We start from the raw sequence: 26,020 nt of genomic DNA, 5'->3' as shown, positions 1-26,020 counted from the left end.
AGGGGGCCGAGGGACAGGTGGGGCAGAAGACCAACGGGGAGCCCAGAGCCCAGGGCGCCCCGGCGGCAGGGAGGGGAGTGAGCTCACTTTGGGCTTCGTGCTTCGCTGCAGGACGTCCAGGAGCTGTCTGCGGAAGCCTTCCAGCTGGGAGAGGCCGATCCTGGAGAAGGAAGCCGTCGGGCCGTCAGCCTGAGCTGGCCCAGGATGGGGAGACGAGCGGGGTGAGGGGCAGCAGGGCTCCCGGGAACAAGGAGACCAGGCCATCAGGGTCACGGGGCGGGTGAGGAGCCTGCAGCTCGGCAGGGCCCAGCCAGGAAGGGGAGGCCAGGCAGGGCGGGCCGACCTTGCCCTCTCACCCTGGACACCTGAGTTGGGGGGATTCTGGGGGTCCCTCGAGGAGGTGGGCATTTGAGTGAGAGAGACGGGGCACCTGGGTGAGGCCCCGAGGTGGCAGAACAGCCCAGGCCAGGCAGGTGGAGCGAGGGAGCGACTTGCCTGGGGACAAGGTCTTTGCCCAGGACCACAGCTGTCACAAACTCCTTGGAATACTCCATGGCGTCCTCGCTGCAAGGGAAGCCGAGGGGGTGCCAAGGCAGGGGAGGGGCGCGGTGTTCCCGAGCGGGCTCGGCTCCAGCACTCCAAGACCCTCTGGGGAGCGGGGCTGCCTGCTCCCTGCCCGCCTATCCCGTCGGCAAGGCTTTGCTGGGGCTAGATCCCAGGGTCCACCTGGCTTTTGCCAGAACCCCCGCCTCCACTCTCCAGGCCGTTCCCGGGTTCCCTTATGATTGGAACCCAGACTGCCCAGTCTAGCCCCCTGACCAAGCCAGCTCCCAGCGCTGTCCACCAGTTGCCCCCAGCCAAGTCTGAGGCCCCAGACTGCTCACCTCAGCAGGCCCCCTGGCGGGGAGTAGGCAAAGCACTTGAGGGTCGGGTACTGGGGTCGCAGGAGGAAGGAGAGGATGGCAGCGGTGCCTGCGCCCAGGGAGTGGCCCACCACTATCAGGCCGTAGTGTTTGGTTCCGCGGCCCTGGGGACCGAGAAAAGCCCTGAGAGTCCTGCCCCGCTGCCTGCCAAGCTGACACCAGGGAGGCAGAGGGGGCTTCCCAGAGTCCTGGGATCATGTCTGTGCTGTGTGGCTGCTGGGGCAGAGGAAGGGCCAAGCTAGGCCCCCACAGAGCAACTTCTTGGGGAGACTATATAGCAAACTCCTATTCATCCTTCAAAACCTTGCACAGAGGTTACCTCCTTGGAGAAGCCCTTCCTGATTTTCCAGGAGAGGCTTGCTCCCTCCTAGATACTGCATCTGCACCTGGGATAGACCTTTAACTATAATGATTACACTCTATTATAATCATTTGGTCACCTGCTCCCATCCCTGTGCCCCAACCACTAGACTGGGGTCTCCTGAGGCCAGGGACTGCTTGGCTTTGGGCAGGGCAGTTAGGAGCACCTCAGGAGCTGCCTGCCTGCACAGGGAGGAATGGGCAGTGGGCAGGCCCAGATCGCCCTCAACCAGAGCAGCACCCCTTCTATCTGTTCTGCAATTATCTTCTGTGTTCATTCTGCTCAACATTTTGGAAGCCCCAGAACTGAGCCATCTTTAGCCTCCAGTGCCTGGCACCGAGCGGGTGCTCACAACTGCGTGGGGCTGAGCAGGGGTGTTCAAGAGGAGCTGGTACAAAAGAAGAAAGGGCCAGAGCGGGTGGGAGGGACTGAGCAAGTGAGGAGGGGGCTGGGAGCCAGGGATGGAAGGAGAGTGTAGGAGCCTGGCCTGCAGGGAAGGCTCCATCATTCACCTGTCCTGTCCCCAGTCTGTTGCCCTGGGGGAGGGCGCGCTGGGTGTGGCAAGGGCTCATGGCATGGAAAACGCCTCACCAGGTCTCGCCCGAAGGCCTGGGACAGGACCATCTCCTGCTCCAGCTTCTTTTTGATGTACTCAGCGGAGAGGACCATTCCCTGGGTGAGGAGGAACAGAGGTGGGCGTCACAGGGAGGGAGGGAGGCCTGTCAGGGACCAGCAAAACCAGGGATGTGAAGCTCACTAACCCTGTCCCTCCCATTTCCCCCTTTGGTCCTCACGACAAGCTGGCTGGGGGCGCTGCTGGACACTTAAATCACATCATTTCCATTTCACAGATGAGAAAACTGAGGCTCACAGGGATGGTGTGCCTAATAGGAACCAGGGAGATCTCTTCCCAGTTGCCTCCTTGAGCCCTTGTGGGACAGGATCTGCGCCGGGCAGCGCTGTGGGGGTCCTGGCAAGTGGGGGGCAGTGGACTTTCCAGACGAATCCGCACCTCTCTGACCAGTCTCTCCTGGTGAGCCCAGTGACCCCGGAGGAGCCCCCACCCCAACAGGACAGGCCTGCGTGCTGGCAGCGGAGAGGAGAAGGCCAGGGGCCGCTGGGGGAGCCCACGGGGAGGGGTACCTTGTGTCCCAGCCAGGTGCCATGGTGCCCCTCCACAGGGAGGCGCTCGGCGTCACCGGTCAGGTCTGTCAGGGCGTCCTTGTGGGGAGAGAGGACGGTGAGGGGTGGGACTGAGAACGGGAAAAAGGAGGCGGGCACCCTCGGGGGCTGTGAGGGGGTCCACGGGGTGGGCTGGGTCACTGGGCAGCGTACCTTGGGGGACAGGGTTCCCCGGATACTGATCACCACCTTCTTCTTGTCGTGGTCCACGGCCACGTAGAAGGGGGTTTCATAGACCTAGGAGAAGGGCAGCTCATGAGCCTGAACGGCCCCCAGGGTGGAGGCAGATTTGGGCAAGTGACTGAAGCCGGTCTCCTTCAGGGCCCGGGAATCTGGCTCCACTGGCCACTGGGCCCCTGACGCCTGCAAGGGCCACAGTAGGTCCCTCCCAACCCGGCACACAGCCTACCCGGCCTTCCTAATTCCGCTGACCCGGGTGCCCTGAGTGCTGCCGTCCTGCCTGCTCAGTCCTGAGGGGCTGCCCCCTCCCCAGTGCCTCCGGCTTCTTCCCTCTCAATTCCTTCCCCCAAAGGCTGGGGCCAGGAAGCCCCAGTGCCAGGTGCGGGCTTGGGGTCCACTTCCTAGCCCCGGAGCGGATGCAGGCCAGGACGTGGGGAGAAGGAGGCGGCCCATCTCTGGTCTGCCCAGCGAGGGGAGGCCTGGAGGCTTTGGCCAGCCGTGCCAGCCAGGCCAAGGGCTCCTGCCGCTGAGGGAGACGGTGTACACTCTCCAGGCCGCAGCGCTGCCTGCCTCCTGTGGCCTGTGGAGGACCGAGGCTGGGGGGACGCTGCACCCGCCTGGCAAGCCCGCCCCAGTCCCTCACCGCATCATGGCAGGAGGTGTAGACGATGTCCACCGCGGTCATGTTCTCGTCCAGGAAGTGGCGCCGGATGGCGATGGCGTTGCAGCCGCAGCAGTTGTCTTCCTCGATGGTCACTCCAGGGGCAAACCGGGGCCGTGTGGGACACAAGCAGCACCTGGGCGGGTGGCAGAGGGCTCAGAGCCAGGGACCCCGACGGAGCACCGGTCTCCCCCATCCTCTCTGGAACTGGTTCTTGCAGCCGTACCCCCTCTCCAAGGCCTCCCCTGCAAAGCTCCACCAGCCCGGGCCGGGCCCAGCCCTCATCTTACTCGGCCTCTCGGCAGCACAAGACCCAGCGGGACTCGCCCTCCCCCTTGAAACGCTCTCCCCATTCGGCTGGAGGCACCCTCTGTCCTGGGCTGCTTCTCCCTCGGGGCAGCCTCCTTGCACTCGTCCTCTCACTGAGGACCCAGAGGTCAGCCCTGGAGCTCCTCTTCTCTCCAGCAACACTCGCTCCTGGGGCCTCATCCAGTCTTGGGCTTTGAATACCACCTACGCGCCAATAAGCCCCGGAGACCTGCTCACATTCAACTGCCTGTGCAACACCTCCTCCCAGATGTCCCACAGGATTGCAACCTTTCCAGGCCCCAGTCCCAGAGGCCCCGCCCCCTGTGCTCCGCAGCTCAGCCCCACGCTCGGCACCATCGCCATCGGGTCCTCACCCCACCTCACGTCCCACACCAGTCCGTCAGCACGTCCGCTGGCTCTGCCTTCAAATTCAGATCTGGACTCCGAACGCTTGCCCTCGCCGCCACCCCCTACCCTGCTCCAAGCCATTTATCCCTGCCTTAGAGTGTCACAGGGGCCTCCTGACCGGTCTCCCTCATTTACACTCGCCCCTTACGTTCTCAACATGGCTGCCAGAGTGACCCTTTAAGATATACGTCAAGCCACGTCACTGCTCTCAACACCCTCCGATGCTGCCCTTCCTGTCCAGTATAAAGGCCAGAGTCCTTGCAAGGGCCGAGGGCCCTGCCCCATCTGGCCCTGGTCCTCTGGCCTGTTGCCTCCGACTCCCCTCGGATGCGTTGGCCATATTCCTGCCTCAGCCTCTTTGCACCGTGGTTCCCTCTGCCTGGAACATTCTTCTCGTGGTTTCTGTGTGGCCAGATCCCTCAGTCCTTCAGGCCTCTGCTCAAATGTTATGCTATGGGAGGTCCGCCGCCTGGGCCACCTCATCTGACATAGCTTCCCCTGCCAAGCCTGACCGCACAGACAGCCTAATTTTTCTCCAAAACACTGACGTGCTCCAATGGGCTGCATTTCCTTGTCTGTGCCTTGCCACCAGGCGGTGGGCTCCACAGGGCAGGGTTGGCTCTGCCTGGTTCACAGTTATGTCCCCAGCACCAGGCACCCAGCAGGATTCCCCAAAGTGAACAGCTGAGCGGCTGAGCTGGGCACCCAGCTCGAGTGCAGCGGCTCCTCGGGCCACCAGAGGGGGCCGGCAACCAACGGATGGGGCCCTGGAGCCCCGAGAGCATGTGACCTGTGTCTGCCTGCTTTCTTGGCTTGACGGCTGAGATTTTATTGATACTAAGAATCCTAGATCTTGGTGATGCACAGAGGTTTGTCTTCACCCGAGCAGCGCCTGAGGGACTGATACACACCCCTCAATGGGAAGAGGCCTCGCTGAGAAAACCCAGGGTCGAGCCAAGTCTCGGAAGCGACCGGGCTTGGGGTGGGCGACCATCTCCATTGACTCTGGGAGACCCCCACGCCCCTCGCCCGCCACTGCTGGGCCAAGTGGGGACAGGGCTGGGCCTGTGGGCCAGGCTCCCGTCTTCAGGCAGCTGTGGCCCCTCTCCAGGCAGCTGTGGCCCCTCTCCAACCTCAGCCCCGCCCTCTAGCACCGAGCAGGTGGCTGCCAAAGTGTACGCAGTCTTCGGAGACAGAGACCCGGGCTTGAATCCTTGCTCTGGTGGCCCTTCCTGACCGCGAGGGCCTGGTGGGCAGGTGCTGATAGCTACTCTACAAGGCTGGGGTGGGATCAAAGGCCCAAGATGCAGGAAGCACCTGGTGTACAATAGGGACCCAACCTCTCTCCAGGGAGAAGGCTGCCCCTGAGTCAGTGACCTGAGAGCCAGGGGAACCGCTGAGAGCAGTGGGGCCAGCAGCCCGGAAGGGAGGGGCCTGCGGCACCGTCGAGGCCAGCACTCCCGCCTAGAGGAGGCTGGGGCGCTGAGGGGCTCAAAGGTCCCGGGAGCCTGAGGACCCGCTTGGCCCATGGAGACTGACCACACGTCCAGGGCAGGGCTGGAGCCGAGTGGGGTGTCCCCAGGGTGGCGGGGCCGTAGACAGGCATGGCCTGCCATGCTCTGTGTGGGACGGCAGGACCACTCCAGGTGAAGGGCCTGGGCCTGAGGCAGGTGGGCTGCCCTCCTTCCTCCAGCCAGTGCTGGGTCTCTGGGCTGCTGTGGACAGGCTGGGACTCAGAAAAGGGAGCCCGGCCCTCTGGCCTCCATCCTGACACCCTTGGCTGTAGGCTGGGACTCCAGGCCTGCCTCTTCTCCGCCCCCCAGGGTACCGGGCTCTCACGGAGCCCTCACGGGGTCTGAGGTCCTTCTGCTTCCTCTCCCCGCAGTATTGAGCAGCTGCTACAAGTGCAGCCTCGCTCCTGTCTGCAGAGCCCCTCCAGTGCCCAGGCTGCCAGTGACTCCCCGGCTCCTGAAATACCCCACAGGTGGGCAGGACGAACACTGCCTGTACAAATGACGTCCCCACTCTGCCAGTGAGAAATGGAGCAGGGCTGTCGGAGCCCAGGTCTCAGGACTCCTGGCCCAGTGCTCATTGGGAGAAGCCTCTCAGCCGCTGCAGGGGCGCCCAAGGATGCTGGGGGAGAAGCAGTGTGCGGGCTGGCAAAGACGGGGAGGGGCGTGGGGATGCCCTGGTCAGCTGTGCCAGTCGCTGGGGGATGGTGAGGACAGGCCTGAGAGCCGTCCAGCTTTCTGCGAAAAGGACGCTGAAGGAGGGCGTGGCTACTTGTGCCCCAAGGGCGGTAGTGTCCCGCCCAGCGTGCCAGCCTTTCCGGAACAGGGAGCCCAGGGAGCTGTCCTCCTTCTGCCCGGCCTGGGCAGAGCATGGAGACACCAAAGAAGGGGAGGGGCCCTCGTGGAGCCCAGCCCTCCTCTGGCCCACTTAGGAAAGCAGAGCCCACCCCGGCCCCCGGCGGTGGGCTAAGGGCGGCACCCGGCTGAGGCCTTGCCAACTCCTTGTGAAGAGGGCTGGAGCCTTTCACAAAGGGCCTTCTGGCTGCCCTTCCAGAGGCTTCTATGGATTGGGGCTCAACCGGGAAAGGCCTTTCTTCCAGAAAGGCAGAGCACAGGAAGGGAGCCGGGAGAAGGAAGATGCGGGCAGAGGGGAGTAGTCGAGGGGGCAGGGAGAGAGATGGGACAGGGGTAAGCTGCACAGCCAGATGCTGGGCAACGTCTCATTTCGTCCTCTCAAACATCCCCATTTTACAGATAAGGAAACTGAGGCTTGCAGGGGTAGACTGACTTTCCCAAGGCTGCCAGTGACAAAGCGTGGATTCAAACCTGATACCGTGTGATTCCAAAGCCCACGCCCTTCTCCAACCAGGGAGAACACCGAACTAGAAAGGCTGAGGCCCAGAGATGGTGCGGAACAGAAGCAACGCGGGCCGCGACGGGCAGGGTAGCAGGTACAGTCCGTTTAGGGAGAGCCCCCCATGGGCAGGCCCGGCATCGTGACCACAGCCCCTCTGCACATGCCGCTAGCTAGGGGGACGGGCCGGTATACTCACGAGCAGGACCGGGCCAGCTGGCAGAGGCCACAGGCCGGCTTCCGCATCAGGTACATGGGCCACCCGTAGGCAGCCAGGGCAAAGAGCATGTAGTAGCAGACCTCTTTGTAGCGGAGCATCTCTTGCTGGAAGAGAAGAGGCAGAGGGCGGTCACCTCCTGCCCTTCCTGCCTGTAGCCTCAGGGCCCATGGGCTCCCCTCGATGGAGGATGGAGGCAGGAGCTGCCCTCCCAACGGGCTGCAGACCACCCCCACCCCCACCTTGGAAGACCAGCGCCTCCAGATAATTGCATTTCCCTAATTATCTCCATGCAACCAGGGCACGAATCCTCCTAAGACCTGTCCCATTGCACCAATCTCAGAAATTAATGATTTGGGGACAGAAAAGCACTCAGAGCGCTGGATCGATTTCCTCGCCCGTTTTCCCGAAAAGGGAAGAGAGGGGGAGGTTACCGCGACAATCGCCCACCTCGGCAATCAGGCCCCCGGGAAGGGTGATTTAACCCTGAGAGGTCCGGACCCTCCAGAGGGGGTTGCCCAGGCCACAGAGCAGCAGGGCGGGCCCTGGAGACATGGACATGCTGGGGACCAGACCAGTGGCCCACCGTCAGGGCGTCTGGGCAGACTGGGATCTCTGAGAAAGGCGCCCGTTTGAAAGCTGGTATCTGAGGCCAGTGGCGGTTATCAGCCTGACCGGCTGCAGGAAGGTAAGGAGGCCCAGGTATCCCAGCAAAGCGGCTTCCGGTGTCCCGGGTGCCCCAGGCACTGGGGACTCCTGCACTTAGAGGGAATTAGTCACCTAGTAAAAGGTGAAGAGGGTGATTAGTCATCTTGTGAAGTGAGACAAACAGCACCTTCATCAGGGCCCGAGGTGTCTGCTCTCCAGGAAAGCACTGGAGGAGGGAGGGATCCTCTTCGGCTCAGGCAGGAGGGCGGGGCGCTGGCACCTGGAGGCTCAGCTGCCCCTCCCCTGCCCCCCACAGGCGAGAGAGGGTGTGGTGAGAGCGGGCCTGGGCAGCCCCGGGAGGCTGCTCTGGGCACATGCTACAGACAGGCTCTTTTTTTTTTTTTTTTTTTTGCAGTACGCGGGCCGCTCACTGTTGTGGCCTCTCCCGTTGCGGAGCACAGGCTCCGGACGCGCAGGCTCAGCGGCCATGGCTCACGGGCCCAGCCGCTCTGTGGCATGTGGGATCTTCCCAGACCGGGGCACGAACCCGTGTCCCCTGCATCGGCAGGCGGACTCTCAACCACTGCGCCACCAGGGAGGACAGGCTATTTTAAGAAAGGATACAAATGCCCATTTTGGGGAGCGGGGGCAAATGGAGAACAGGCTTTTCCAGGGGATTCAGATTGTGAAGGATGAATCCTTTCTAACGCTGTCCCGACTGGCACCACTGGCGCCGTGCAGGGAACGGGGCTCAGGATGGCTCATCCCCTCCCCACCGGGGCTCTGGGTGAAAGGCAGGCCCGGCACCGTTTATGCTGCTGCAGGAGCAGACTCAGAGGGGTCCCGGCTACACTAAATCGGTTTGCTTCTGGGGCAGGGCCGGCCCTCCGGCTGCAGCTTCAGCCCTGGGTGAGGCGCTCCTTTACTGGGACACACACACCGGATTTCTCCTAAAGGAGAAGGTTCTGCTTAAGAGGTTCTGCTACTCAAAAGAGCTTGGAAACCAAAGTGCTGTGTCCTGCTGCCTTTTGTAACAGTAACAACCATGGCAATAATAGTAACAGCTCACCCTCCTGAAGCGCTTTATCATCTCAGGAGGCCAGGACCAAGCATTCTGAGCACCGAGAGGCCGATTCAGGGGCCTTTTATGCAGAACCAGCGTGACGCAGGGGTGGGGGTGGGGCCGCTGGGGGGGGACTCAGGAGGAAGGGGGCGTGAACTGAGAAGGGGGGCCGCCTGGAGGGCTGAGGGGGGACCCGCGCAGAGCAGGTGTGCCCAATGCTCCCAGGGCAGGTGGTCTGCTCGGGTCGTCCCGGCAGAGGGAGAGGAGCCGGCACGGGGTGGAGGCGGGTGGCTCGGACTCACCGAGTTCTTGAGGTCGAGGTACTTGGTGTTTCTGGTCACCGGCATCCCAGACAGGAAGGCCAGGATGTCATTGTTGGCCTGGAAGACAGGCGCATTAGGGTGACTGCCCCGGGCCCAGCTGCACGGCTGAGAAAGGGGTCCAGGCCCCCAGCTCTGCACCCTGCCTGCCTCCCCAGGGCCTGAGAGCCCAAAGGGGCGTGTGGTTTCTAGCTCTTCCGTGACCTGGCCAGTTTTCCAAAATCTGAGGTCTCCTCATATCTCCAGTTGCTCCCCTTCCACCCAAAGCATCAATCCCCTGGGACGTCGCTAGCCCAGGCCGGGAGAAAACGTATTTTGCATGGGATGCCGGGAGACCCCAGCTAGGACTGGTGTGTTGGCTGGGGTAGGGCGGAGAGGCAAGCGCAGAGGCTGGAATGTGGGGCTGGATGCTTCATTGGGCCCCTGTGACTAGACGTCCCCTGGGGCCCTGGAGGCAGCCTTGCAGCCCCGCAGAGGGAAGCCACTCAAGCAAGAGCCATGAGTGGTGAAGGGTGAGCTGGGGAAGGGAGGGGAGGGAATGTCAAAGGTGGCCTCCTGGGCCAAGAGGGTGGGCGGAACCCGGGGGGCAGCAGGGGTGGCAGGGAGGGCCCGGCAGGAGGGCGGTGCGGGGAGGTGGCCTGAGCATGGCCGCGTGCTCACCTCGTCCAGCACGGCATTGCGCTTGGCCCGCTGCCGCTGCCGGAGCAACACCAGGCCAGCGATGATGTCGGAGGGCACGATGTCCAGGTCTCGGAAAAACTCAGCAAAGAGGTAGGCGATTTCCGAGTAGGCGTCCTACGAGGTCCAGGGAGGCAGGAGGCGGCGGCAGGGGAGCAGGAGAGAGGACGAGACACGGGGCGTGAATGTCCGGGGCTGGGTGTCTGCTCGGGGTCCCCTGTGCAAGTTCCCCCCAGCCCCCCACATGCGGCCCTCTGCAGCCGTGACCCTGAGGGCCCTGTCCTGGGCTCCGGGCCCCTGTAGACCCGGCAGAGGCTGTCCCAGACACGGCTGACCCTTCTCCTTCGGCGCTCACCGGGCACCGTCTACCCCGCACAGATGCCCCCGGGAGCCATTTCCTGTTCTTTCCCCAGGACTAGGAATCAAGGCCTGGGCCTGGCCTGTTTCTCCTTCAGCCTTTCTCTCTAGCAGAGGAGCCAAAACTAAGCTCCTGGCTGCTTTCCCCACACTGAGTTTCTTCCCACCTCCCACCAGCTGTGACCTTGAATGCCCTGCTAAGGGCTGTACGGAGCCCTGGGTCTCAGGCCCCCTCCCCGACCTGTCCACAGTTGTAGGCTCAGGGACCCCTACCATGTGCCTGCAGAAGGGGCATGTGACGTGGGGCCACTGGCCCCCCGGCTGTCCTGCCAGCTCTGTTTCAGGACAGCCATGCTTGGGGCCTGGGAGCGGGAGGCAAGGCAGACAGACGCAGCCCTTCCAGCAGAGTGCCGTCTGCCCTGCCCCACGACAAGCTGAGTCTGGAACCTCTTCCCTGACTGGTCAGGAGAGGCTGTGATGGGAAGAAACTCATGGCAACTGGTTTTCTCTCGCTGGGTTTCACCCTTGAGTGTGTGGCACATGCAAGAGAGGAAAAATCAAGGGCTGCAAACTCAAAAGCCTAATGGGGCCAAACAGAGCCTGCTACTGCTGTGAGAGGCCCACCTCGGGCAAATCTAGAAAGACTGAACTTTCCCTACACTCTCCTGATTTTTAAATGTTGGCCACCAATTCAAGTTTTTAAGCAACACAGCATGAGGTGATCAAAACGTTCTCTGGGCTGGACCTGACCTGACCTGACCCCCAGGCCGTCAGTGTTTGATGGGACCTAGGTTCTGGGGAGCCCCGGCCTTTTTGAGAAAAGACGTTCTGCTTTTTCCCCAGGCTCCAACGCCAGCCCTGAAGCTGTCTGCCAGGAGGGGTGGGTGTGTCCTCTGCACGCCCTGAGCTGAGACCCCTCAGACTCCCCCGAGAGCCCCGGGGTGGGGGGCGGTGCTTCCCACCCACCAGGGAACCTCTGGGGGTGGGAGGGACTTTCTTACGCTTGATTACTCACTCCACGGCTCCCCAGGGGCTGCTAGTGGGTAGGAGCCACTCAAGGCTTCCGGGGGCTGCCATGCAGGGCACCTGCTGTCTGGCTTGGGGAGGAGTGGTCTCCTGACCTCACTTGCTCTGCCACTAACTAGCTGTGCAATGCTGAGTAAGTCACTCCACCTCTCTGGGCCTCAGCGGCCTGATCTGCAAAACGAAGGGTGGGACTAGATGACCCCTAAGGGCCCTGCCTCCCCTCCCCAACCCGGGGGCCACCCACCACTGACCCGCAGCGCCCTGGCGGGTGCGGAAGGCTAACAGTGCGCATCGAGGGACGGATCTTCCAGAGGGACCTGCAGCTGCTGAGATGCTGCTTTTCTGTCTTCGGGTTGCCCTGATATTTGAGTATCTCTTCTCCTAAACTAAACTCTTGAGTTCCAAGGGGGTGGATAAAAGGTCTTCACGTGTTTCTGTCTCCTTGACAAAGCAAGGGGTTGGCTGTCTCACATGCTGGAGGGAGTCCTTCAGTGAATAGTAACAGGTCCTCTTAGGAGCAGGCTGTCACCTCACTCCTGCCCCACCCGGCAGAGCTGCGGAGGGAAGCCTCCTGAGTCGCTGACAGCAGGATGTGAGCCCCAGGACGGCGACTTCCCAGTACTTACTGACTGGGAGTCCTTCGTCCGAGTACAGCAGAGGAACACTTTGAGCCGGCGCGACCAGCTGGTGGCCTGACCCTCTTCTAAGCGGTGCCTGCAGTGGGGGAGAGTTGGTATGTGTGAGGTCAGGGGGCCCGGCCAGAAGAGCTGGGCCCGCATTACAGAAACAGGACAGCCTGTTCCCAGGACCCCAGCAAAGGGCTCCCCAGTAGGAGGGTCTAGGGGAGAATAGGCCTGGGTCCGGCCAAGGCTGGCCGGCCAGTGACCTGGCTATCAGCCAGCAGGGCTCTCCCTGGGGGGCTCCTGATGGCCTGAGATGGTGCACTGTTGGCCGAGGCCAGGGCCTACGCTCCCAACTTCTGGCAGACTGACAACAGCACACTCTGGGGGCTTCAGAGCTGGCAGCCCGAACTGGGGGCTGCCCTGCGGTCCACTCCAAAAGCTCAAATCAAGAGCCCTGGGAGATGGTGGCAGGGTGCTGGCCTCTCTGCCGACTTGTTTCCTGGCCTGGAGCAGACCTGCCGGAGAGACCTGTTTCCCCTCTCAGAAAGGATTTCTCACATTGTCTGTACTTGGGGAAGTTTAAGGGGCTGAATGAGGCTCCGCATTCTTCAACTCCTTGGAACTGTTGCATTAGAGGGGAGAGGGCCCCTGCCTTTCATCTGCATGGCTGGCCCCTGTCTGTTCCACCCTCAACCCCAGCCCCAATGGGTCTGGCTGCTCTGATGGGGAGTCAGGGTACCCAGGAGTCTGCACCCAAAGGGAGAGCAATTGGCCGATTATCCACGGAGACCCTTCCAATGCTGGGTGCCCAGAAGCCGGTGTGTTTTGAGCATGAAGATAACAGATCCAATATAAAAATGTAAATTTCCAGGGCTTCCCTGGTGGCACAGTGGTTGGGAGTCTGCCCGCCGGTGCAGGGGACGCAGGTTCGTGCCCCGGTCTGGGAAGATCCCACATGCCGCGGAGCGGCTGGGCCCGTGAGCCATGGCTGCTGGGCCTGCGCGTCCGGAGCCTGTGCTCCGCAACGGGAGGGGCTGCAATGGTGAGAGGTCCACGTACCAGAAAAAAAAAAAAAAAAAAAGTAAATTTCCAGACTGAGCACGAGGGGCTGGCTTGCTTTTGTGACACGTGCCCTCCCCTCAGCTCCTTCAGAGCCTGGCGCTGGGTGGTCAGGAAGGGCAGACATGGGTGGCCCTGGGTGCCTGCAAGGCACTTAGCATCCATCAGGAGTGACAGACCGGGTCCCCCCTCCCCTGCCTCTCGGCTCCTCTTTGCAACTAAGGGCCGCTTCCTGCTCCCAACCCTGGTTCCACGGGCCACGGGCCACAAGGACAGGGAAAGCCACAGAGCCTTCCAGGGCTACAGGAGGGGGTTAGGAAACGGTGCAAGGGATTTGCTATTTCTGGGACCTGCCAGCCCTAAGGGACTTGGGCAGCCTCACATCCTAAGCCAACGTCCCCCCTACTGTGGACTTGATGAAAGGACAGCATGCTGGCCAAGTTGAGTTCCCAGAGCATCACGTTCTTTAACCCTTTCTAACCAAATTGGCTTTTAAACATTCGAAGAGAATTTCCTCCCTTCCCTCCGGCAGATGTTAAGTGCTGTATACTCTACTGCAGTACCCTTTATGCCCACCAGGGGGCAGATGGAGCCAATGACACATTTGGCATAAAGCATCAGTTAGGCTACATAGACCAAGACAGGGAGAGACACACTCAATCTGCACAGAAAGTGGGCTTCCCTGGTGGCACAGTGGTTAAGAATCCGCCTGCCAATGCAGGGCACACGGGTTCGAACCCTGGTCTGGGAAGATCCCACATGCTGTGGAGCAACTAAGCCCGTGCGCCACAACTACTGAGCCCGTGCTCTAGGACCCGTGAACCACAACCACTGAGCCCGCATGCCACAACTATTGAAGCCTGCGCACCTAGAGCCCGTGCTCTGCAACGAGAAGCCACCGCAATGAGAAGCCTGTGCACCGCAATGAAGAGTAGCCCCCGCTCACTGAAAATACAGAAAGCCCGCGCGCAGCAACAAAGACCCAACGCAGCCAAAAATAAATAAATAAATAAATAAATAAAGTCTGGACAGAAAGTTCATGGATCCAGCATCCCCCACCCTGGGGCTCACTAAAGCGAAGGGAGGGCAGACACTCCTTCCGCAAAGATCCAAGGTCAGGCTTCCAGGAAGTAGTGGTGGGAAGAACCCACCCCAAACCCCAGCAGATTTCACTGGAAGGAGAAAGAGCAAAGGACTTAAACAGCTCCCTGACTCCCAGAGACTAAAATAACCCGTTGGTGTGAGGCAGTAGGGCTTGTGCACAGCCCCAAACCTGGAAGCGGATGACGGGTCAGCAGGCTTGAAAACGGCCCTGTTAGAAAAACTGTCTGTTGGTTTCAGAGCAGAGGGAGGGCGAGTGGGGAAGAGCCTGAGAGGTGGTCACAGCCACCCAGCTGTGGCCTGGGCTGCCCTCCCAAGCCCGCTCGAGAGCTGGACAAACCACAACAGGTGGGGACCTGTGAGCTCGAGGACCCTCACTACCCGCACAGGGCCCGGCACCGCTGGAAAACGTTCTAATTCAGATGACAGCCACCGACAACTCCCAACGGCAAAGGCGTTGGCTGCCCTGGGCCCCAAAGGCAATTACCCAGAGTTGGGGAGGGGAGAGTTTTTTCCCCAGGGCCCCAAGAGCCCAGAAACCAGGCCAGGTGGGGGCATGTGATTGGAATGAGCAGAATGGTACTGGTGGTCATGGCCAGCTGCACCCGGAGGAACGACAGGCTCCGGGGCCTTGGCTCCAAAACCTGGCATTTGGGGCTGGGAGGTGGCCAGCCCAGGCACGGGTAAGGCTCTGGCTACAGTGCCGAGCTGACGCGGAGGGCCCAGGGGAGCTGGGACACAGAGGTGCGCGAGGGTGGGGTGGGGGCCTGGGCAGCACACTCCCCTGGCTGAGGGCTCCTGACCCTGCTGCCCTGGGCTGGGGATGGAGTGCCAGTTCCACTCCCCACCAGCCTGACCTGGGGCAAGTGACCTGCCCGCTCTGGGACTTGGACCCCTCATCTGTAGAATGGGTGTCACAACCGCACCAGGGTTGGCAAAAGGATTAAACAGACGGATGGCGGAAGGGGCTCAGTGCAGGGCCTGATGCAGAACAGAAGCTCAATATATAGGAGTCACTGTGACCCACCCTGGAAGCACCCCCTCTCTTTTTCTTTCAATAAACAGGAACCTGTGAATGTGCCTGGACGTCCTCCAGCATTTTCTCTGCCATGGCACGGCCTCCCCCGCTTCTCCAAAACACTGTGCAAAACATCTCCCCTCCAGGAAGCCTTCCTTGGTTAACCTCCTCCAGCCCCCTTAACCCTAGAGGCAGCCTCGCCGAGTGCTTAAGAGCAAGGGCTCTAAAGCCAGGCTGCCTAGGCTTGACCCCAGCCCCACCATTTACCGGCTGTGTCACCTCAGACAACTCACATAAGCTCTCTGTGCCTCTGTTTCTTCCTCTATATTACAGGGATGACGCTAATAGCTACCTCGGCGAGCTACTGTAAGTTAATACATGCAAAGCTTGGCTCGCCGTCCGAGCGCTTCCTACCATTATTCTCGTGTTGTTAGCGCTGAAGATGACGACAGTGGCTACCATTTACTGAGCACGAACCTCCCATGAGCACGGTGTTAATCACTCCGTTAAACCTCACAGCAGAGCACGAGGCAGGAATTACTGCGGTTCCCACTTTACAGACCAGGAACCTGAGGTAAGCCTTTGGCCGGCGCCCGGGGCTCACACAGGTTTAGACGCCGGGAGAGAGGCGTGGGGCCGGCCTCTGTCCACCGTCGGCAAACCCCGCGGGGGACGCCCGCCCGCCCGGCCCACTGACCGCAGGTTGTAGGTCCGCAGGTTGCGCTGCCTCCTCTTGGTGGCCCTCAGCTTGACGAAGGTGCGGCCCGTGGGGTCGAAGACGCAGAGGACGGTGATACAGACGCTCAGGATGACCACCCAGTTGCAGACAACCATCCCTGTGGAGGCGGCCGTGGGAAGCCAAGGGTCATGGTGCTGGGGACACCGCTCTGGCTCTGAAGAAGGGGCACTGCGGCCTCCCTACCCCCAACTGCTTCTGGGGCCCAAGAGCAAGGCTCCAAAGGCCCTGGCCCTAGCCTCTGGCCACACAGCCATCCCCCCTGGCTGAGCTGCGACCCCAAGGCCCATCCTTGGCACGAGCAGACAGCTGTGTGGGTTTCGGGAGCCCTGGGCAGCGCTGTGCCTGCTGCTGCCCCCGAAACCCAGGGTTCCCCAAGGGGGTATGGCAGACTGCCTGGCGTCCTCATGGAAACTGTTTCCCTCTCACAGTGCCTGGGCTGCCCTGTGCCCTGCACCCCGGGGCTGCCCTGTCTAACCTGGCCCTGTGCCCTCCACGCCAGGGTTAGGGTTAGGGTTAGGGTTAGGGCTGACCCCGTCCCCTCCATCCCGGGGCTGCCCTGTCTAACCTGGCCCTGTGCCCTCCATGCCAGGGTTAGGGTTAGGGTTAGGGTTAGGGCTGACCCCGTCCCCTCCATCCCGGGGCTGCCCTGTCTAACCTGGCCCTGTGCCCTCCACGCCAGGGTTAGGGTTAGGGTTAGGGTCGGGGCTGGCCCCGGCCCCTCCATCCCGGGGCTGCCCTGTCTAACCTGGCCCTGTGCCCTCCACGCCAGGGTTAGGGTTAGGGTTAGGGTTAGGGCTGACCCCGTCCCCTCCATCCCAGGGCTGCCCTGTCTAACCTGGCCCTGTGCCCTCCACGCCAGGGTTAGGGTTAGGGTTAGGGTTAGGGCTGACCCCGTCCCCTCCATCCCGGGGCTGCCCTGTCTAACCTGGCCCTGTGCCCTCCACGCCAGGGTTAGGGTTAGGGTTAGGGTTAGGGTTAGGGTTAGGGTTAGGGTTAGGGTTAGGGCTGACCCCGGCCCCTCCATCCCTGGGCTGCCCTGTCTAACCTGGCCCTGTGCCCTCCACGCCAGGGTTAGGGTTAGGGTTAGGGTTAGGGCTGACCCCGTCCCCTCCATCCCGGGGCTGCCCTGTCTAACCTGGCCCTGTGCCCTCCACGCCAGGGTTAGGGTTAGGGTTAGGGTTAGGGCTGGCCCCGTCCCCTCCATCCCGGGGCTGCCCTGTCTAACCTGGCCCTGTGCCCTCCACGCCAGGGTTAGGGTTAGGGTTAGGGTCGGGGCTGGCCCCGGCCCCTCCATCCCTGGGCTGCCCTGTCTAACCTGGCCCTGTGCCCTCCACGCCAGGGTTAGGGTTAGGGTTAGGGTTAGGGCTGGCCCCGTCCCCTCCATCCCTGGGCTGCCCTGTCTAACCCGGCCCTGTGCCCTCCACGCCAGGGTTAGGGTTAGGGTTAGGGTTAGGGTTAGGGTTAGGGTCAGGGTCAGGGCTGGCCCCGGCCCCTCCACGCCCGGGCCGACCAACATACCGAGCGTGACGTTTTTGGCAGTGAGGTCATTGCAGGAGGCGTAGTACTGGGTGAGCCAGACGATGCCCACGACGGCATAGATGAACTCGATCACCAGGATGGCTGCAAGGAGAGGAGGGCCCCAGCTGAAGGGCGGGAGGCCCCGGAACCTGGGCCCGGCTCCCCCGTCACAGGATGCCTGGCCAGCACAGCAGACTGCCCGCCGCCCCTGCCACACAGGCCTCGTGGCGCAGAGGGCCCAGGGGGTGTGGCTGTCCCACCACCGGTTCTACTCATGTGCCCTCAGGCCCCGACGTCCCCCTGAGAAGGTGACTGCAAAGGTGCATGACGAAGAGGCGTTTCTCTGTTCGTTCGGGAATGAGAACTATATCCATGAACTCCGGGATCAGACGCATCTTAGGCAAGTTACCTAAGCTCTCTGAGCCTCCGTTTCCTCGTCTGTAAAATGGGGGTGACAAGGTCCATGGTACAGGGCTGTGAGGACTGGGTGACGGGGTGTTCATTTCATGGAAACTGCTATTCCCAGGAGGAGGCCTCTGGCACTTGAGGCAGGAGAGGGAAAGGGCCCCAGCAGCCAGCTGCCCAAGGTGCCCTGCCCAGACCAGAGCAGTGGGCCCAGGGCTGAGATGGGGTTAGGGGGGCAGGTGGGAGAATTGACGGCCCCCCAGGGGGCAGCATTGGAAGCCCCAGCTCTACAGCCATCCCAGTGTGGCAGCCGAGAGCCCAGGCTTTAGAGCCAGACAACTTGGGTTCAAATCTCAGCTCTGACACTCATGTGCTTTCTAGCCATGTGACCTTAAGCGAGCAAAGTAACCTCCCTGGGCCCCGGATTCCTCATCTGCAAAATGAGGCCAACAATGGCTCCTCCCTGAGTTAACACGGGAAGAGGACTTAGCAGAGGCCACAGGAGCACAAGAGTATCCACCCGGAGTGACTGGGAGAGGCGGCTGGGACCCGAGCCCAAGGAAGAGGAGACAGGCGGGTCCTCCGGGAGCTGGTCCAGGCCCCTGAGGGGCTTCCCTGGGAGGGTGGGGGGCTGTTTGGGGAAGGGTCACAAAGCAGCTGAAGGATATGCACAGCCTAGACGGGGCAGCGGTCGGCAACCTTTTTCTGTAAAGGGCCGTAGAGTAAATAACATTTTTAGATGTTGTGGGTCATAACGTCCGTCACAACTTCTCGGCTCTGCTGTGGTCATGCAAAAGCAGCCAGAGGCAATAAGTACTAAATGAATGAGTGTGGCTGGGTTCCAATAAAACTTTATTTAAAAAACAGACGGCGGGCTGCGCTTGGCCCTCAGGCCGCAGTCTGCCCACCCCCGGTCCAGAACCGGGCCCAGTAAGTCTGCCTGTTCGCTGCTGGCCCTGGTGCTGGCACAGGGCCCAGCCCATCGCGTGTGGCCGAAAGAACGCTGGGCCCAGGAGGAGGGAGGGGGTGGGGGTGGGCCGGAGCGGCCCCCTCACCCACGGCAGGGGGCCCTTACCCAGGCGCACGTAGAGCACGTACTGCATGGATTCGCGGGGCTCCGTGTAGAGGATGCCGCCGCGCATGCTCAGCCAGATGATGGCCATCTCAGCGATCATGCAGCTCAGCAAAATGCCCAGGTAACCGCGGCCGTGGTCCACCAGGTTCAGGGAGCAGGCCTCGTTCGGGTTGTAGACCAGGCCGAAGAGCACCACGGACAGGATCACAAACCTGGGGGAACGTGCACGTGAGAGGGGCCGGGCGGCCCACGCACCTCCCACGGCCTCCGGCGGGCAGCCGCACGCAGCCTGGACGCGGGGTGGAGGGCTTCACTGCTCCGGGAGCAGGACCCCTGTCTACCTGGCAGCAAGTCCCTCTGAGGACACGGGCATCCAGGGACAGGGGAACGAGAGCGGGGAGCCCAGCCACCAGCCGTGGGCAGACAGCACAGCGGCTCTGCCCAGTGCTGGGGTCAGGTCCGGCGGTGGCCAGGCGGGGTCTCTGGGCTCCACGGGGGTATTGCCCTAAAGGCATAGCCATTTCAGCACCAACTCCGGGGAGCTGGGAACACAACAGGGTTGGGACAGATGGCCAGCAGGCCTCCTTCCAGGCCCGTGGCGTGGCCCCGAGACTCACCAGGTGGTGTGGAGGAGGAAGAGGAAGATGGCTGGCAGGACGAGGTCATCGCTGCCCACAGACCAGCGCCGCCGGAACACCACGATCCCGGGCATGGCTGGCAGCTCTGCAGAGGCTCAGCGGGCCTGGCGCTCACCTCCTGAAACAGAGCAGAGGACCCTGAGGCTGCCCGGGCTGCTGCGGCACCCAGGGCCACCGCGCTCCTGGTCAGGTGTGCCCAGCAGCAGAGGCATCTCTCCCAGGCCCTACAGCCCCAGGGCTTTCAGGCCCATCCCTGGGCAGGATCCACCTCCCACAGTATCCATCCCCTGGAGCCAATATCTAAAACTGTAGCAGCCAGACACTGGCTTCAGTCTTACCCGTGAGGACTCTCCTCCCCGCAGGACTGGCACAGACCCCTTGGGATCAGCTCTGCCTGGGGTCACCCCAACAGGAACTGCTCAGCTCCCTTAAAGACCTGGGCTCACCCCTGCCTCCCTTTCCATGGGATCAGGGAGCCCCCTCACCCACCACCTGCTGCCCAGTTCATTCTGTCCTTGGGGTTGGGTGAGGGCTTCCCAGGCCGAGCCTGAGTCTGTCTCCCAGCATGCGCCGAGCCGGGCAGGTGGAAGGCTGAAGGCCTTGGGGAAGGTGGGGGTGAGGGCATGCGTGGGGCTGGACACATGGAGGATGGGAGCGCCCAGCACATAGTAGGTGTTCAGTAAATATCTGCGGAATGATGTCTTCCGTTTCGTGCTTTGCTGGAATGCTGGGAGCACGTTCCATGACTTGATTTTGCACCCGTCAGACAGAATTCCCAATCACAGCTAAGCCTCTTGGCAGGGAAGGACGTGGTTGAGACAGGGGGTCAGGAGTGTAGCTGGGGTGCCCAGCCCCTCTGCCGGAAGGGCAGTGGGCAAGCCCTGCGGGTATCCCATCCCCCTGGCGACCACCGCTCCCACACCCACCCTGGGCCATGCAGCCTTTACCGCCCAGATCTCAACTCTCTGAAGTAGCTGAATTCAAGTTAGCCACAGGCAAGCTCAGGGAGGAGGGCCCAGGAATCTGGGCCTCCCCACCTCCTTAGAGCCCTAGGAACCAGGGCAGGGGCGCCGGCTGGTTGGCTCCCCACGGGGGGGGTCCGGGAGACACGGGTGAGGGGCTCCGGGGCAGCCCTGCGCTCAGCTGTGCGGAGGAACCCCTGCTGCGGGAGGCTGGGTGCTGGTGGGCAGCTGCCCCCAGGCTGGCAGAGGCTTACATGGCACCTGGTCCAGAGGTGGGCGGCAAGTCCTCCTCTCCCCGGTGACGGCTCCAGGGAAAAAGAGTGTCTGCGGAGACCGGCATCACTCGGGAAGTGGCCAAGTCTCCCCGGCCGGTGGGCGCGGCCCTCAGGGTGGGCGACGGGGTGTGCAGCCAGGTGGCCGGCCAGCAAGTCCAGCCCAGCCCGTCTCGGTCGCCCTCTCCCTGGTGCAGCCGCTTCATCCAGCCGCTGCCCGGCTGCTCCCAGAGAGGTGGCGGCCTGCCGGGCAGGCTGGCGGGCTAGCCTGCTGGGGTCGTGCCTACTCCTCCCCCCACCCTCAGGAAGTGACATCATCCCACTCTCTCCAAGGAGGAGTCGGAGCACGGATTCTGGGAAGCAGGAGAAGGATGGAGAGCGCGGAGCTGCGTGGCGGGGTGTCCGGGGGGTGGGGGTCTGGGACTGCAGGAGGCTGGGGCTCCAGTCCTGTGTCTGTGACAAGCGGCTGACCGCAACGGCTCCGGTTTGAAAGGACGGACGGGATGGGAGGGGCTGGGACTCCATGGGTGGCAGCAGGGCTGGGAAGGGCAGAGCTGCCAACAGCTGGTATTTCAGCCGCCAGCTCTCTACAGCCCTTCCCTGATTCCAGGTGGCCCACGGAGGGTGAGCTGGAGCGTGGGGTTGGGCTCAGGGGCCCCTCACACAAATGAAGTGACTGAGAGGTCCCAGCAGGTGCTGCAGCACCGCTCTAATCAGGCCAGACCCCGGCAGAGGAAGGGGAGGGCTGTCCCAGAGGGGCTGGCGGGTGAGGGCTGCCCTGCCAGGAGCCTAGAACATCTCGTGCTCAGGGATGCAGGGTGAACCCTTCCCAATCGCCTGCTCTCACCCCCGCCCTTCACCTCTTGGAGTCTAGAATGGCTAGAACTCCCTCAACTCACACGTATCATTCACTTAACAACCTCGGGCGCACGCGGCCCCGCCCTACCTGCTCTCAGGCGGGAGAGGTGGGGTGAGCCTGGCTCCCCTGCAGAAGTGGCTGAAGATCTGTCAAGACCCTGGAGTGATACGGCCAGTGGCAGCCTCTGTCCCCCGGCTCAGGGAGTGCCCAGCCGACAGCTGTGGTCAGTGCCAGTCCCCCCTAGGTCACGTGGCAGGGCTGCTGCGGGCTGACCCCACCGGGTGCCCCATTACAGGCCTGGGGACTACACCCCGCGCCCTCCAGCCTGCACCCGGGCCCAGCCCCCAGCTGGGCAGAATCCTAGGCCCAGCGCTGCCTGGCTTCCGACCCGGGCTCCATCACCCGCTAAAGGTATGACTTACTAGTTGTGCCTCAGTTTCCTCATCTGTAAAGTGTCGATTATCCCCACCTGCTAAGGGTCTAGTGCGGACCATACGAGAGGGCCCAGCAGTGCTGGACAAAGCCAGCGACGGTCTTAGCTCAGGCGGGCGAAGCAGAGGGAGAGTGCGTGAAGCCGGTGGACCAGCGGCCTGGGCTAGTGGATTCTCCAGCTGGTCACCACCAGGTCACGGTGTGGGCTGGGGGGCGACAGCGCCTGTGCTGCTGCTGGGGGAGGATGGGCCACTCGACTCCATGCAGATTCATACATCCCAGGGCTGCTATTTTTAAGGGCCTGAAAGACGCCCTTTCTCTCGAGACCCCGGCCCTTCACAATGGGGGCCTGTTCCCCTGCTGGGGATGTGAGTTCATCCGGAGGAAATGTCTCAGGATGGGGGAGGGCAGAGGCTACTTCCTGGTCCAGGGCTGCCACAAAGCACCACCTCTGGCTCTCCTCCCCTAGGGCACAGGGTCCGTGCCCTTCAGAAACCTCAGTGGGGGCAGCGCACAGCCTCCCTTCCTTACCCAGACCAGGGGCACTTCCAGGGGAGGTGTGGCGCCCCCGCCGGTGGGCGGGGGAGAACAGGGGCACTGCTGGGCGCCTCCCATGCCCCTGGCTGGGCACCCCCCCAACAGAGGCAGGTGTGAGGGGAGGCACCAGGACAACCCCACACGTGGATGGAAGGACTTGAGTGGCACTCCGAGGCCCCCTTCTTCCTCCACCCACAAAGCCCAATTTCCTTGATGGAGGTTCAGGCCCCCGAGTTAAGTATTAACCATTCTCAGAGTTCCTCTCTCTAAAAATGCAAAACTGTTTTCTAAGACGCACACGCTGATCCCTACTTTAAAAACCTTCCATGGCTCCAGTGGTCTGCAGGATAAAGTCCAAGCCTCTCAGGCAGCAGCTAATGGCCTCAGTAACTGGCAGGCAGGCTGTGCAACCTTGGGCAGGTGCCTTGCCCTCTCTGAATCCTGAAGCAGGAAGATACTCCCCAAGCCCTAAGGATCCCAGGCATAGACAGGCACAGGGCCACCTTCTGGCTGGGGAGGCACTCCAGCCCCTTCTCACACTGCCTCACCCTCCTTTCCAGACCCCCCAAACTTGCTGCTCCCTAAAAACACCTCACTGGAATCTGTGCTTTCTTTACCCCAGTTCCTCGGCCGGGCAAAATCCTACTCATCTTTCTCGGGCCGACCAAAAGTCGGCCCCCCTTGAAACCCTCCCTGGCAGCACCCCGCACTCCTCTCATGCAGAACAGGCTGCACCCTATGGGATCCCTCATCCCAGCGTAGCCCTGGCCACCTGCTGATTCCTTGCTGCCCGTCCCTGTCCCAGCTCACCCGAGAGTCCCGGAGGGCGGGGGCCTTGCAGCATTGCTCTCCTTCACACCCCCTCTCCCCCTGGGCAGCCCTGGCCCCTCCAAACCACCGCTCCATCCCCCTGAAGCAGCTGTCGTAAGCGCTGGGGGCATGGCTCCTTCCGTCTTCGCTCAAATCCTTCAGTTTTGGGGAAATGTCGCTCCCCAGCGCTCTCCCTGACCATCCTCTCCTCTGGCTGTCTTAACTGTGCTAGGGCTTTGGTTTCTTCAGCTGCAAAACGGGGACAACGGCACCCCCATGGAAGGCTGCAGCGAAAGCTGGCTGGGACGAGGTCACAGAGGTCTGCATAGGTCACGGCGGAGCCCAGGGCTCCATTCACAGTGGGTGGGTGGGGGGCATCACATCAACAGGGCTCCTGAGGGGCTTCTGGGGACTTCGTGGCACGGTGATCTGCGACAGGTGCTGGGGTTTGGGCAGGTGCTGCGGATGCCCATGATTGCCTCCAGCTGACCAGCAAGGGCCAGACTGAGCACATACGAGCCCTGACAGGGGCCTTGAGCAGGGGCGCTGCTATTTAAATGCCCTGGGCTGGGCCTCACCCCTGATCCTAAGGTCCCCTTGGGCTTGGTCCAGGGAGCAGGTTTCAGGGAGAAGTGCCCCTTGGCGGTGGGTCCCAGCTGGTGGGGTGCTGAGAGCTCCCAGGGAAGGGAGGAGGGCACGGGCTGCCCCCGGGACAGAGAGTTCCAGCTCAGGGCGGGTGGGACATGGGAGTTCACCTCGTTTGCCTGCAGGGGGGCCAGGACACCAGAGTCAGTGTGAACCACAGAGGACAGGATGATGCTGTAGGAGGCCCGTCCAGTGTCACCAGCAGCCTCTAGGTCAGCCCATGAGATTTCCCACCTGGCAGAGGTGGCTTCAGGCATCCGGGCCAAAAATGGGCTAGAAGTTGAGCCTGAAGGAAGGGATGACAGCCAGGTCCAGGCCACCGGGATACATCTGACATCAGCTGAGCACCTCCCATGTCCTGGACTAATCACCTGCCATCCTCACAGCAGTGATGCAGGGTGACAGCCTTGCTCTCACTCCACATGCTCTAAAAACAGGCTGTGTCTGAGTCCTGGCTCTGCACTTACTGGCTGTGTGACCTTGGACAAGTTACTTAACCTCTCTGTGCCATGGTTCCTTATTTCTAAAGTGGGGCTAAGAACAGTAGCTACCTCAGAATTGTCACAAGGGTTAAGTGAGTCATACACTTAAGCCAGCACCCGTCACAGACTAGGTGCTCAGGGCATCTGGCTCTTCCGCTAAATATTTCTACTGAAGAACGAGGAGGCTGAGGCTCAGAGACTCTGCCCCACATCTTCAGAGGAGCAACAGGCTGAGCAGGCAAGGGACACAGGTCCTTCCTTCTGCCGTCCAAAGCCCACACCCACTGCAGGAACGTCAGGGTTAGAAGGGGCCTTGGAAACAGTCCTGGGGCCCCCTTTTATGGGAGAGTAAACCAAGGCTCAGAGAGTCCCCAGAGGCTCCCAGCTTTCCCATTACCTCCACCCCACCTGGTGCTGAACACACAGTCAGGGTCCCCAAGGTGGCCCATCCCTTCCCCTTCCTTACAGCACGCCCTTCTCGAACTCCCCGAGAGGCACTCCCATTAGCAGTGTCACCCCAGGGAGCCTGGGCTGAGATCCTCTCTTTTGCACTCTTGATACATAACTCTCTTGGAAGCCGGCAAAATCCACACGAGCTCCCTCGCTGGAGATCAACCCGAAAGAAGGCATCAATCATTTGTACGGATTCACGCAGAGTCATCAGTGGCTAGCTCTCCACCTTCTCGGCGGGTGGGGTCCCCATCACTCTGCAGCTCAGCTGGTGAAGAAGAGGACACCTCAGCCTCAAGCCCACCTTCCCTAGACCCCGTTTAGCCCTACCTGCTGAGGCCTGGTGACTGGGCCAGAGCTGCCAGTCCCAGACCAAGGGCAGCACCCCCAGGCCAGAAAGTCACCACCCCTCCAGACCTCAGTTACCTCTTCTGAAGAATAAGGAGCCTGGACTAAGGGAGGCTTGTATTTTTGTATTTGTTAATATTTATTTACATCCACAGCTAAGGCTGCAGGTGCCTATACAGGAACCACAAACAATGAAAAGGTGGAATATAAATGTAGAAACAAACCTCAGAACAAAAAGTAAGTAGATTAAAATAGAAGGTTAGGGAAATTGTTGTACGTGTGTAAGCCATAAAGGCCCTCACAGGAGCTACATGTAGAACTATCATTAGACTCCGCGCTTCCTGGTGGCCAAAGTTAAAAGGGAAATTGGGTAAGGACTCTTGTAGCTCTGTAAGGTGTTGCAATCCTTGGGGCCCTGAGGGGAGGGCCCAGGACTCCCATTCCCATAATGAATGGGATGCCCCACGTGACAGGGCTTTGAAATGAGAAGATGCTCCAGAAACAGTGAAAGGGACAGGTACCTGCTGCCTGCTAAGCCCTCTGGGGCTGTGTCGGGTGCTGGAGCGTGTCTAGTCTTGAGGGGTGCATCTGACTGCAGGGAGACTGGACCCCGGGCAGCCTGCAGGGCAAGTGGTGGCCCCCAGAGGTTCTGTCCCAGCTGGGGCGGGCTCACCAGGGGCTGCCCTCTGGCCTACGTGGGCTGGCAGACGGCTCCTGCACTCTTTAGCCGTGTCCAGAGCACGGGCTCCAGGGATGGTCAAATCCCAGCACCTCCACTTCTCAGCTGTGTGGCTAGTTAAGAGAGCTAGTTCATCTCTCTGCTGGCTTGTGAGGCTTACATGAGGGAGC

The 26,020-nt window shown here is 61.7% G+C and overlaps 1 protein-coding gene across 2 annotated transcripts in view; it reads right to left on the bottom strand.

The window, feature by feature from the left end:
* Positions 1-26,020, bottom strand: part of DAGLA (diacylglycerol lipase alpha) — a 60,697-nt gene that overhangs the window by 5,669 nt on the left and 29,008 nt on the right. The window contains exons 2-16 of one of the 2 annotated variants that reach the window (XM_082660976.1): positions 19,354-19,492; positions 18,737-18,948; positions 17,257-17,358; positions 15,697-15,835; positions 11,825-11,912; positions 9,798-9,932; positions 9,120-9,197; positions 7,089-7,213; positions 3,290-3,443; positions 2,620-2,703; positions 2,428-2,505; positions 1,876-1,956; positions 885-1,027; positions 496-564; positions 88-160 (exon numbers count right to left, since the gene is read on the bottom strand). In XM_082660976.1, the coding sequence (XP_082517102.1) occupies positions 88-160; positions 496-564; positions 885-1,027; positions 1,876-1,956; positions 2,428-2,505; positions 2,620-2,703; positions 3,290-3,443; positions 7,089-7,213; positions 9,120-9,197; positions 9,798-9,932; positions 11,825-11,912; positions 15,697-15,835; positions 17,257-17,358; positions 18,737-18,948; positions 19,354-19,448 (1,656 nt within the window). In that variant the 5' untranslated portion in view covers positions 19,449-19,492. Of the gene's footprint in view, positions 1-87; positions 161-495; positions 565-884; positions 1,028-1,875; positions 1,957-2,427; positions 2,506-2,619; positions 2,704-3,289; positions 3,444-7,088; positions 7,214-9,119; positions 9,198-9,797; positions 9,933-11,824; positions 11,913-15,696; positions 15,836-17,256; positions 17,359-18,736; positions 18,949-19,353; positions 19,630-26,020 lie in introns of those variants that run through there. The other variant, XM_082660977.1, reaches the window with a different exon arrangement.

The sequence above is a fragment of the Grampus griseus genome, assembly GCF_964374135.1.
Source record: "Grampus griseus genome assembly, chromosome: 8".
In the NCBI taxonomy this organism is placed as follows: Eukaryota; Metazoa; Chordata; class Mammalia; order Artiodactyla; family Delphinidae; genus Grampus; species Grampus griseus.
The sequence above is the reverse complement of the archived record's forward strand: the minus strand, read 5'-3'. Positions and strand labels throughout refer to the sequence as shown.